Source organism: Dermacentor variabilis, chromosome 1 (assembly GCF_050947875.1).
Source record: "Dermacentor variabilis isolate Ectoservices chromosome 1, ASM5094787v1, whole genome shotgun sequence".
In the NCBI taxonomy this organism is placed as follows: domain Eukaryota; kingdom Metazoa; phylum Arthropoda; class Arachnida; order Ixodida; family Ixodidae; genus Dermacentor; species Dermacentor variabilis.
In genome coordinates this window covers 30,440,933-30,454,176 of record NC_134568.1, presented here as the reverse complement: position 1 = coordinate 30,454,176, position 13,244 = coordinate 30,440,933, and the positions used below count along the sequence as shown (strand labels likewise).

Below are 13,244 nucleotides of genomic sequence, written 5' to 3'. Positions count from 1 at the left end.
AAACGGTTTTGTCACAACTGTCATATCCCACTTGTTACACCAGTCTGCAAGAATCAGCGAGTTCGAATTTAGGACAAGTTGATCGGATACAGAATGAATGCTTTGGAAGATAATGCAGTCACCGGGTTTCTGATGCGCTACGCCGTTTGCCTCCATCATGATATACCAACAAGCCCAGCGTGCAACTTCAGTCGTAAGTACGCCTTACCATTGGACGGCCGCCATCGCTAATAATATGTCCAGCAACCGGATTTGCTGCGAATTAGCGTTTACGAATGTTTTTGTGAATACTGGCCCTAATCTCTGCTGGCACTAGCCGCGACGTAGACTCTCTCATTCATCGTATCAGGTTGGCACTGCCATATACCAGTAGCTTATTCTATCGTATATGTCACTTAGCTAAGCCTTAAACGAGAAGAAAGGGGGTTAACCATGGAGCCCGATTTTTATTAGTCATATCATAAGACGCCAACAAACACTGACACCAAGAACAACATAGGGGAAATTACTTGTGCTTAATAACTGAAATAAAGAAACGATAAATTAATGGAAATTAAAGTGGATGAAAAAACAACTTGCCGCAGGTGGGAACCGAACCCACAAACTTCGCATTTCGCGTGTGATGCTTTACCAATTGAGCTACCACGGCGCCGTTTCCCCATCCACTTTCTTGAGTATTTATGTGTCCTAGTAGAACCCTGGGAGTGTTAGCCAGCGCCACCACTCACAGACCTTGGCGGCGGACGTGGAACGTCCCTTTTGCCGCAGGCGTCACGACAACGTGTTCTTTTTGGGTGAAGGCAACTGGTCAATAAACCCACATATGCTACCTGAAGGCATGAATGTTGCCGGATTCGAGACCCTCGTTATGTAATAAACGAGAAGAAAGGGGGTTAACCGAGGGGCCCGATTTTTGTTGACACCAACAAACATTGACACCAAGGACAACATAGGGGAAATTACTTGTGCTTAATAACTGAAATAAAGAAACGATAAATTAATGGAAATTAAAGTGGATGAAAAAACAACTTGCCGCAGGTGGGAACCGAACAACAACCTTCGCATTTAGCGTTGTCACGTTGTCGTGACGCCTGCAGCAAAAAGGACGTTCCACGTCCGCCGCAAGGTCAGTGAGTGGTGGCGCTGGCTAACACTCCCAGGGTTCTACTACGACACATAAAAACCCAAGAAAGTGGATGGGGAAACGGCGCAGCGGTAGCTCAATTGGTAGAGCATCGCACGCGAAATGCGAAGGTTGTGGCTTCGGTGCCCACCCGCGGCAAGGTATTTTTTCATCCACTTTAGGTTCTATTAGTTTATCGTTTTTTTTTTAATTTTATTTATGAAGCACAAGTAATTTCCACTATGGTGTCCTTAGTGTCAGTGTTTGTTGGCTCCAGGATTACCAGTCAGCCTCTAGAGTCTGTGAAGGAATGAGTTTACCTAGGTCAATTAATCATAGGTAACCCCGATCATGAGAAGGAAATTTATAGAAGAATAAAAACGGGTTGGGATCGCATACGGCAGACATTGTCACCTCCTCACTGGAACCTTACCATTGTCATTGAAATGTAAGGTGTACAATCAGTGCATTTTGCCGGTGCTGACATATTGGGCAGAGACTTCGAGACTGACAAATAAGCTTGAGAACAAGTTAAGGACCGCACAAAGAGCGATGGAACAAAGAATGTTAGGCATAACGTTAAGAGACAGAAAGATAGCGGTTTGAATCACAGAGCAAACGTGTATAGCCGATATTCTAATTGACATTAAGAGAAAAAAAATGGAGCTGGGCAGGTCATGTAATGCGCAGGATATAGATAACCGTTGGACCATTAGGGTTACCGAATGGGTTCCAAGAGAAGGGAAGCCCAGTCGAGGATGGCAGAAGACAAGGTGAGGCGATGAAATTAGGAAATTCGCGAGTGCTGGTTGGAATCGGTTGGCGCAGGGCAGGGGTAAATGGAGATTGCAGAGAGAGGCCTTCGTGCTGCAGTGGACATAGAATGGACTGATGATGATGATGACATCATGTTCCAAGCATCATTACTTTTTTGCGCTTTGTAAAATAACACTTTGTTTAGCTTTCTCTTCCATTTATGATCGTCTTATACGAAATTGCTGTTGCAGCTTGGTGCGTGCTTCTAACTCTGGCGTAATCCGTCGAGGAGAACCTTCGGCAAGTACTTTGTCTTCCGTTTGTATCCGGGTGTGTCCCCCTGAGCAGACAATAAACTCCCACTGTGACAGCGCCGATTTATCTTGTATTAACCTCGCTTAATCAGCCAGCACATCATTCTGCGCGAATGATGTGCTGGACGAAAAGCCTCCAACCGTCGACGAAAAGCCTCCAAAATCGCTACCCAATTACACACGAATGCATTACCGGTCAGCCGGACGGTGAAGGAAACGCGATTTTCAAATTAAGTGTGCGGAATGGCGAAAAACACGCTGGAAGCCTTATAAAATGCAAACATCGACGATTTGGCGGCGCTGAGAGGCTGCGTGCGGCTTGCCTTCAACGATAGAGCCAACAAAATGTGCTTCCGCATACTTAGCGGCACCTTAAGCTCGGAACACCCAGCGCGACACTTATTTTACAATGCTGCCTTCGATGTCGCGACTGCGCACTCTTTCGGGGGGCCACCGCGACAAATATATCGGCCGAAATCGAGCACAACCTTATCACTGTCTGGAAGATAACATCGCCCTATTTGTTGCAGGCAGCCCACCCACGTCTGTAGCACGGTTCCCCCCAATGTTTTATTATTTGCTTTATCATTATTATTTATGTTTTCCCCTTCTGTGACTTGGGACTCGCTGGTATAGCTGGCAAAAATTAACCTGAGGTGATTCGGCCAGACATTAAAAGGTGTACACGGCTAGCTCTGCCAGTCTTTTCATGGTTTTCATGCATTCTTTTTTTCGACGAATGAAGAAAAAGAGAAATAGAGAAAGAAAGGAGTGGCATGGGGAACCAATGGGGAATGAAACAGGCGGGTCGAGCGAGCATCGCGATCTGTTAAAGCAAGCATAAAAACCGCTTTGCCGAACCAGTTTACAAGGCGGCAGAAACGCGGTGTCACTGCGCCAAGCGTCCCCGAGCGGCCCCTGTAAACTCGTACTGTGCTGTAGAGAACGAGACCGGAACCGATATAAGCACAAACAAGCGGTTAAACAAAATATGAGAGGCCGAGGAATTTAAGGGAAGAGAGAGAGAGAGGCACGGTCTTGGACGCTTGGATTCACAATGGAGAAGGCACGAAAGCCACTGAGGTGAAGATGTCTCTGCGAAGAACGGCTATCGAGTGGAGGGGGGGGGGGGGGACGTGTAGCGGGTAGGGGGTTATGGACAACGGGGAGGCAGCGGTGGCGGCAAGTTGTGAGAACGTTGAAGTGAGTCAGGGGTGTATGGTCCCCCCCCCCCCCCCCCCCACGAATTTCGAGTGGAAGGAAGCCCTTGGGGGGACGTTGAGGGTCACCTGTCGGGGCAACGAGAGGTGGAGGGGAGAACGAGAACAGTGAGGGTTGGGACAACAGCTATGCGGCACACTGAGGGAACCGCCGTGCGACGAGCCCGCGGCTCCCGTTCAAGCAAGCCACCGCGCGCTCGGACACGCTGCGACGGCGAGCTGACAGACCTAAACGCGCGCGGGACCAGCGAAGGAGGAAGCCAAAGCAAAGGCCGCGAACAACTGCCCTGGTGGTGGGGCGTGCTCGTCGACGGCGAGAAGAATACACGTATTTGTGTGTGTGAGTGTGCGTGCGTGCTTGTGTTAGTGTGTTCTCCCGCTTGCCTTCGAAGTCCTCTCGGTCGACGAGAAACGATAGACCGGGGTGAAAGAGGAGCGCGCGACTCGTTTTGCGAACGAAGCAACACAGCCGCCCCTTCTTGTTTGCTCAGACTTGGCTTCACTACGCGCGTCGCTTGCCCCAAGGAGCAGCGAAGTGAAGGAGAGCGGGAGAGCCGGGGTGGCAAGCAAGAGAGCGAGAGACAGAGCGGCCGGCTGCTTCCGCCGCTTGACGAGAGGGGCTCGCGGAGCGGGGCGGCCCGCGCGAGTCGATGCTGTGCTGCTTGGTGGTGGCGGCGGCCGGCGCGTTTCAAGTCAGTCGCCCCTCTGATCGCCGCCGGTGAGGTTGTCCCACGAACGCCGCGCTCGCTTCGGGACTCGCCGACCGCTCGCTCGCTTTGCGAGTTTTCACCACGCGCGCTTCTGGCAAGCAAGAAGTTGGTCGTTGGCGCTCGGGTGCGCTCCCGTGAGCACCGCCCCTCCTGCTCCACCTCTCTCTATATATTTATTTTCTCTCTTTAGTTGAGTAAACCAGACTGGACACGAACAGTTGCCGATCGGTCGTCTCGGCGTCCGATTTCTGCTCCCCAGGTGATTGCCTATTTGAAAGTGTTTGTCGACTGCGGTCGGCCGTGCGGCGGTTTCGGAGTTCGCCGGCCGAGCAGCAGTTGCTGGACGCGCGTGCGCGTCGTCGTCACGACCGGTCTCAGATCTTGTCCTTGCAATTTTCTGCTGGAACAGCGACGGCGTTCCGGACTCGTACGAGTTTGCCGTGACTTCTGAGACGACGACAGTCATACGCTGAAAAGTTCGTGCGGAAGTTTCGGTCGGGCGCCGGCGTTGATCACCCATCAGTGACGTCAAACGCAAAACATTGCTCTGCGCGCGCGCGCGTGAGCGACGCGACTTTTTCTCAGTTCCCCGTGCGGTCCCGCGGCACCGATGCCGACTTGTTTTGGCGTCGTGCTGGCGGCATGCGAAGTGACTGACTGAGCGATCGGGCTGTTGTGACTTGGTGGACCACGTGTTTCGTTTGCCCGCTCCTCCCCCGAGTCGTTGCGAAACATAATTGTGCGCGTGGCGGCACGTTTTTCGTCTGCGTCGTCGTCTGCCTCCACCACTACGTGCGTTCTTGTCACGCGCTTCCGTCGTGTGAGAGACAGCTGAGGCCGGACTCCATACAAAAGGCGCGCACGCGCGTCTCTCTCCTGCCGGCAGCCGGACAGACACACCAACGACCTCGTGAGAGCTGGCACCCAGAAGCAGCAGCAGAAGCGCGATTTCGAATCGCCCGCCGCGGCCCTTGTGCAGTGAACTTTGAACGACAAGAAACTCAGCATCACGCAATGCGTCTTCCGTGGCTGCTCGCTCTCAAGGCGCTCATCGTGATGGCAGTGCCGCAGCGACACGAGCTGTCCAACGCCATCGAGGACGTATCTTCAGCTTCGTTGTCTTCGACTGCCGGCGGCGCGCTCGCCGAGGAGCAGACGTCTCCCCGCCGTCACCACGGCCAGCAGCACCAGCGGCTCAAGGACGGGGCCGCCGTCTCCCGGTTGCTGCAGGTGTTCGGGCTGCGCGAACCTCGGCGCCGCGAGCGACACCAGCAGCCGCCCGTCTACATGCTCGAGCTGTACAACGCCACCGCGGGCTCCGGAGGGATTACGCGATCGGCGAACAAGTACAACGCCAACCTGGTGCGCAGCTTTCCCGACCGAGGTAGGTGCGGCGTGGTGCCCACGCATTGACGACGCCTTCGGAAGCTGCTTGTTTTTGCTGGCTCGCTCAAATGCGCGTCTCGTCACGAGCAAGGTGCATGGCTGCGTGCCCAGGATGCCGGTGGCGAGCGATGGGAGTGCCGTTTTCGCTTTTTCTTCTTCTTTCTTTTCCCTACCGCGGTTTCGTCGCATGGTCCCTGGTGCGTTACGTGTCGCTGCGAGCGGACACATCGGTGACGAAAGCGCGGTATGCGTCTGGCCGCGGAACGCCTCCCGGAGCACGCTCTTTCGGCTGCCTGGTCACACGCTTTTACCTGAAAGACCCGTGTGTCACTGAGAGTGGCACAGAGAGTCTACTGATGTGGCCCTGCTCGACCTCTGGAATTTACTAAATGGAGCTAATTCTATCGGTCGAGCAGTGGTAACTGTTTGCACTAGGTTCGAAGCATTAGTGCGTAAGTAAAACGAACAATCCAAAGGTATATATATATACACAGGAATATTGTAGTCGATCGACTTGATGCATGGGGCTTTGCAGCATTTGCATCTATGACAATGTTTTTCCACCCCAAGACCACTTTCACTCCCACGGATTCGAGGTAGAGTAAGTGTCGGAACTGCTGAAACAAATCGCTATTTGCAGCGTTACAGCTGTGCTGACGCCAGGAACTCTGCTATCCCTAGGAGTCTTACTGTATGCTCTTCTGCGGAGAGCGCGATGCGTGCTGATATAACCTCTCGGTCGACTATAACCAAACACATTCATACGTTGGTTTGATATTGATCTTTGGGACACACGTTACGCCACGGCGTATGCAATTCCGTCTCCACTTCTCGAAAGACCAACTGAGGATCGGTTTCGATGTTTTCACCGGGACAGTTACGCGTATTCACCTAATACGTTCCCCGTATGTCATCCATGCGGTCGCAGTTTGCCTTATTACTGAGCGTGCTTACGACCATGCGACGCACTCTTGGATGTTTAGTGCAGTATAGTGACCACGACTGATTAAGTGCAGGATAAAGTTAGGTTACGGGCCGTGAACCGCAGGAAGTCTCCTGTAGTGAGGCGACGAACAGAACGCAGTTTTGTGCCTCAACCCCCCCCCCCCTCTCCCGTTTCCCGTCTTCTTCTTCGTGAGCCATAGTGAAAGACTATGACGGTCGCAGGGGCAACATAAAATGGCAGACTTTCCCGCGTCCCGCGCTGCTGTGTCTCAACACTTGCACAGAAACTTGTATCTCGACTAGCAGCCACCCGTGCTGAGTGAACTAATCAATCCATCCATAAGTGACAAGAGTCCTGTACAGAAGGCTTTTGCGCCAGACACTCATCGTCTACAACGTGTGCTTTCCACGTCGACTGAACGTCTCGCGCAGCGCCTGTGGCATGCGTTGTTGCGGGGCGGGCCGGTGAGGGGTCGCCATCTGAGACGCTGTCTGCGTCGACGACCCGAGCAGTGAGGCCGCCGCACAAGAGTGAATCCGACCGAGTACGGGCGGCTCACGAGAGAGAAACGAGAGGCGTAGGCAAAGCTGCGGCATCGCTCTTGTCGCGACTCGGTTATGCCCGCGCGGGAATCTGACCGGCTTCACATAGCGCGCTCATTGCCGCGTCGTGTCTGTCTGCCGCGTCTTCGTGTTTTTTTTTTTCTTTTCTTTGCGCACTCACAGTTCTGGCAGCACCGTAACTCTGGAGAGAGGGTGCCTTGTGTATGCGCACCAAAAATGACCGGCCGGTGCGCAGTTTGTAAACGCCTTCGCAAGCTGACTGCGTTGGCGACTGCTGTTGTTTTCTTCTTTCTTACGCAGACATAGCTGAAATACACTCCCAACTTTGGTTTTTCGTTGACTATTGAAGGCAGCGCGCACAGTCCTGAACGTAGCGGGCAAACGCGTGAAAGGTGGTTGCTGGTTACAAAAATCGTTCAAGAGAGAGAGAGAGAGAAGGAGGGGAATGTAGGAATGCGGTTTTACGCGCATGTCAGATACTTAGTTCGCCTCTTGTTTGGCTGCAAAACTATGAGAATACACGTATAGATTCCCTGGCGATTCCTAGCCTTGCGTTGCGTGTCCCATCGCCGAACGTTGCTTGCGTGACTTTAATGCTCTCAGATGGCGATGGCCTTCTCGGTTGAAGGTAAGCGGGATAAAGGAAGAATACTTTGTTCGGGCGGAGCTAATTCATGCGGAACGTCAAGTTCATGGTATCGCCCGTATTTTACCACAATCGACGACAATCAACATCACTGCACCTGACATAACGTAATACACGCTTTCATTTCGCTATAATACATAGCGATTTTCTCCTGGCGAGCTATTGCCGAAGCACGGCTTTGTTTGGCATAACCATGTATTTAAAGGAAAAATATGTGTTGAGCAGGAGTCACGCTTCCTCCTATAAAAATATGACCGTCTGAAATGTATGTCATAGTCTCCCTGAATTTCGTGAAGCCAGCATCTCAAGAATAAAGCTCATTCCTGCGTGAAACTGCCTAGATTTATTTCAGTTGCAGCGGGGTGACTGAATTTGGAGCAAGCGTTTCAAAAAGAGGATCAACCAAGACTACCAGTGATTCCTGTGGCTGTCAACTCATTTACTGTGACAGCTGCAAGCTCTCTCTGCGGACGCCGCCATCATGCTTTCTAGCTTGCTTCTGGAACAATGGCGCTCTTTTCCAAAAAAAAAAAAAAAGGAGAAAAGAACAGCTTTGCGATGCACGAAACGTTGTAGTATACGCGTAGTGCACCGGAGGCGCCACTGATAGCCGCCTAGCAGGCGCTTCCAACAGTACGCCCGGGTGCAGTAGCAGACGACAACCATTTCCAGCAAGGATGGCTTAAGTTCGCAGCTACGATTTCTCCTTTGTTCCGATGCCATACTGCTTCTTCTGCGTTGACTCTGGGAGTGGGCATGAACGCGGCTTTAGCGGTGTTTGGGACAACCCGGTCCACATACGTGCCGGGTGCGTTGCGCAGACAAACGCCATGAATCCCATTTACACGAAGTGGAGCTCATGTTAACTAGCCGCTAAATTTTGTTGAGTAATGCGATGTCTCGATCGTTTATTTTTTAAGTTCTACCCTTGCCGTAATGCTGCTTCTGTACCTCAATAGTAAGCACCCGTCGTTAGTGCAGACTTATATATCTAAAAAAAAAATCCGCACGGTGCGAAGTCTGCACATGCCGTTCTGATCTTTCTTTCGATGAATACATGTGGCATCGCCGAATAAGTGCAGTCTAAGTCGCCTCAAGAAGAGTAATTGGAATTTTATTGATGGAAACGCGTTCACTAGTAAACGAAATCAGCAAATGCACGGGTTAGTAAGAGTGCGTGTTAGCGCTGAACCGCCGATGCAATTCTGCTGCATGTGCCGATGAACCGCCGTTCCCGCTGCAGTTTTTGCAGTTTTAACTTCCCAAAGGGAGCTGCTTGGAAACGTACAAAGCTAAAGTCTGACCAATTTTTCAGTATTTTTTTTTAAATATTCCTAGAGAGAGATGCCACACGATATATTGAAAGGCAGAGCAGCGCCAGTGAAAGTAGATGCGCGTTGGCGGCAATGCCAGGTTTAGTCCTCTGCGGCGTCAGCATAATAAGAAAGAATTCAGTTGAGCACGAAATTCACATGCAAAAATGGACTACGTGGCGAACCAAACAAATCACTCGGCGTGGTAAGTATGCTCAGACAGCATCGAGGTCTGATGACTTCCCAAACGTGACGCGAACTTTTCAGCGAAAATGGAAGGAAAATACCATATTCAGGAACTATTAACAATTCTCGCCTTGAACTACCTATATTCTAAACCCATTTCCCAAAAAACCACAATATCTAAGATGCCCTCGGGCGAAAATAATAAAGCTGTTAAAGAAGGACTTGCCATGGTATCACTCCGATAAGACACAGCGGGATTTAGACCCTTTACAAACGAGGCGGGGGGGAAAACTTCGCACATCAAAAAATCAACAACAGTTATGCTTGAAGCAACTAGCAGCAGTTCATCGTGCTCGAAGCCACGCATAAAATAGATGCAAAAACATGAAGTGCGTGACAGCTGGTGCGAGGATTTACCGGGCCGCATAAAACCGACAATTTCAGTTCTTGCAAGCTTTAGTAGCTTTAAGACACACAATGCGCTCGTGCAGTCGTGCTGCCTAGTTAGCGCAACGCGGTAAAGAAGCGGCGAACATGCAGTATAAGCGACAAACGGCGTTCAGAACTCTAGCGAAATGCCTTTAACCCGTATGCTGCACTGCAGACGAACTTCGTCGCTTACCTGTCCAAATATGGTCGAACGAAAAAAACACCGACACGACAAAGGAAAGGACGAGAACAAGAAATTTCCCACCGAAGCGACGATCCAATGCTACCGTTGCTCCCGCTGATGAGGCTTTGCGGGGAACGATTGGAACAGTATCGAAGGCACGTTTTTGCCGGTATTTGAGCCACCCACCGCGCAACAATTCATCTTCGACATTCCTTGAAGCTTTGGCCACCCCACACGTGTGAGGGTTGTTGCTTACTTTGCTTTGAAAACGTAAATAAGACAGAGCAGCACGATTAACGACGCAGAAAATAACGACGCGCGGCTGGCTCCTTTCCCGTGGGTTCTGCGCAAGGCCGCCACCAGTGGCGCGTCCATCGGCGCGCACTACAGGCATAATCAGCTACAGCAGCCCTTGCTGCATGTGTATAGGTTCCACCACGCTGAAGCGGCGTGGGAGCACAATCCTTACAAATCGCCAATCGCGAACGTTGAATGCAGGACAGAAAAAGGAACGTGTGGGATATAGCTCAGTATAATTAGCACGTCCGGTTCCAAGTGGGACACTTTGGCAGGAGCAAGAGTTCGGTCACCAGTGGCGGTAGTTATCAAAGTTCGCCATATGGTCAGGGCGAAGATCTAGCGCCGAATGCACAAAACGTTTCGTTCGTGAGCGTTCTTTGCTATTGGCCAGGCGCCTTCGTTAATCGTTAGCATCCGCATTGGCTGGAATTTTTCTCTTACGTACCATTCGATCGTGAGAGTTCTTTTCTTCTTTTTATGAATACGAGCCCTGACCTGACGACGACACACTAACGACGACGGAGGCACGCCAAGATGACAGCGTAACAGAACGGATGGACGGACAGACACGACACTTCCGAGCTTTAGGAAACGGCCGGTATTAGCAATGCTTTTTGTTCGTAAGTGCGCTCCGCTTTTGGCAAGCCGCCTTCGCTAATAATGTGTACAGCATCACGATTGGCTGGAATATGAAGTCTCTGCGCTAGGACGTTTTAATTTATTATTATTATTATTATTATTATTATTATTATTATTATTATTATTATTATTATTATTATTATTATTATTATTATTATTATTATTATTATTATTATTGTCTGTGTGTGGATATACGTGCCCTGGAGCGCTGTGCTCCAATGATACCAGACGTTGTTGTGTGCCGGCATGTAACGGAGCCAATCATGTCGCTCGATTCTATTTCTTTCTAAGCGCGGAAAGGGGAAAAAAAGGAATTGAAATAGAATCGTTAGATTCTTTTGGCCCGTGATCTCCGTACGCAGGAATTCTTCATTCAACCCATCAAACAGGTGGCTTTTAAAGGTCACGCCATGTTGTAGATATTGCTAAGCAATGTCCGCTTTATTTCCCTTTGTCATTCCACCTGATAAGTCCTTCAACCAACCCCGAATGAAACCGTATTCATCATTATCATAACCATCGTCTATGCCTCGGCCATGCAAATTATTGCTTCAAATTTATTTACCCCATGTTTGTCATACAACTCGCAGTAATATGACTGTTCTGAAGTGATATTTTTTTTTGTGCGGAGGGAAGTTAGCAAAACGATAAGTTACACGCCGAAACTCTGCCGTATCTGTATTTGTGCAAAGATTCATGGGATCTAGATTGAGTGCTGTTAAGCAGCAGCGAAGGCTTCGGTTGCAGCAGAACTCACCTCACTTACCTGCGATAAAAGAAACGGCTATATATGGCTAAATAGGCAGCGTTGAAATAATAGTCACAAGAAACAAAAATTAGAAATATAAGCGCATTTGGTGCGTACAGTGCATAATCTTCGAAGGCAAATTTCATTTCGATAACGCTGTGTGCCTAGCAGATTATTTCAAGGACGCTATATTAGCGTATACGCAAGTAATTTCGTTCCTCACAAGGAAGCTCCAAGGAACCACGGCCTTACGCGCAAGATATGCCCACAAGAACTCGCAACTGAGCAAATACGTCTAAGAATGTGTATATCGAGTGACATCATATATTTAGTGTAATTCGTGATGCCGAATCTAGGCTTGTAGATACAGGCACAACAATTTAAAAAACAGACAGAGAGTGAGAAGTCCTCAGTGTCTTTGTATGTATGTATGTATGTATGTATGTATGTATGTATGTATGTATGTATGTATGTATGTATGTATGTATGTATGTATGTATGTATGTATGTATGTATGTATGTATGTATGTATGTATGTATGTATGTATGTATGTATGTATGTATGTATGTATGTGTCTGTCTGGCACATTCCTTGCACCAGCCATATAATAGCGATCACGGAGTTTAGTTATTTAGCGTTTGCTTGTCTTTGCAGTACTCTCCTTTTTGGATGTATAAAGCCCCTGAAAGAAGAGGGTCCACGAACCTAAACTGTTGGGCAAATAAACCGAAGATAACCGCGAAGTTGTGCTTCTCAACTTTCTGAATGGGCTTGGTGCACTGAACAATTCAGTTAATATATATATATATACACATGCCTGTGGCTGTGGTGGCTATTGCCCATGCGTGCGCCGCGGATGGTAGTTAGTAAAATGAAGCCCTGTCTTCTTCTAAGGCGAGAAAAAACACTGCTGCTTTCCTGGCGTCGTCGTTGCCATTTCACTCGCGCTTCGTTCGAGTCTAGCGTTATATGTGCGCTGCCATGCATGCCTAAGACTTGGGGTCGTTGTCGTCTTTATGTGGTGCACCGAGCTGGCGTAGGGTGGGCGCCGCGGCCGTTCTGGGCCGCGCTCCTTAGCTCCCATGACGCACGCGAGCGTCGGTGAAGATCCCCGCGACCGTGCATGGATGTGGCGCACCGGAATGGACCGAGAAATGGCCCCTTTGAACTCTCTGGGGGTCGTGCACGCGTGCTCCGGACCACCACCCCTGTCTCTGACCCCCCCCCCCCTTCCAGAATTGCGGGACCGCCTCGTATAATGGCCTTGGTTTTCACTCGCACAGCGCGCGGCTGTGGGCATTCAGTCCGTCCAGGGGGATTTCTCGCGAATGGGCTGTGTGGCGTTTGTCGCTGCACACGCGTGCCTCATTTTGGCAGTGTGTATATATATATACCGGCCTGCTTCTCTCTGTTTTGCTGCGCATGAGAACGAAAGGAGCAACGTTTCAATGATGGCTGAGGAACACGCTAACAATAAAACGACGCCGACCCAGTAGCGTCCGCTCACATTTCCGCATGCGGTCCGTCGGTCATTTGCTTTGAATCGAGGCGTACTTAATGGCCGGAACTGCACCCCTATAAGTTTCATCAGGCGCGCAATTCAGTGAGCTAAGTCACGCTATACTTACCACGAGCAACGAGAACGTGTTTCGGAATCTGGACCTGAAAGACACAGTGGATCAAGCGAATGCTCATGACTTAACGTATTGGTGCCCACAACTTATCGCAAGAGCGCTTTGTATATAGCATATGCCTGCTGGAGGTACGTGCGCTTGTGGTT

General features: G+C 50.1%; 1 protein-coding gene across 1 annotated transcript in view; it reads left to right on the top strand.

Annotated features, from left to right (window-relative positions):
* Positions 1–4,121: 4,121 nt before the first annotated feature.
* LOC142576192 (bone morphogenetic protein 4-like) overlaps positions 4,122–13,244 on the top strand; it is a 341,586-nt gene continuing 332,463 nt past the window's right edge. Inside the window, exon 1 of the mRNA XM_075686206.1 lies at positions 4,122–5,507. Coding sequence (XP_075542321.1) covers positions 5,138–5,507 — 370 coding nt within the window. The 5' untranslated portion in view covers positions 4,122–5,137. The remainder of the gene's footprint in view (positions 5,508–13,244) is intronic.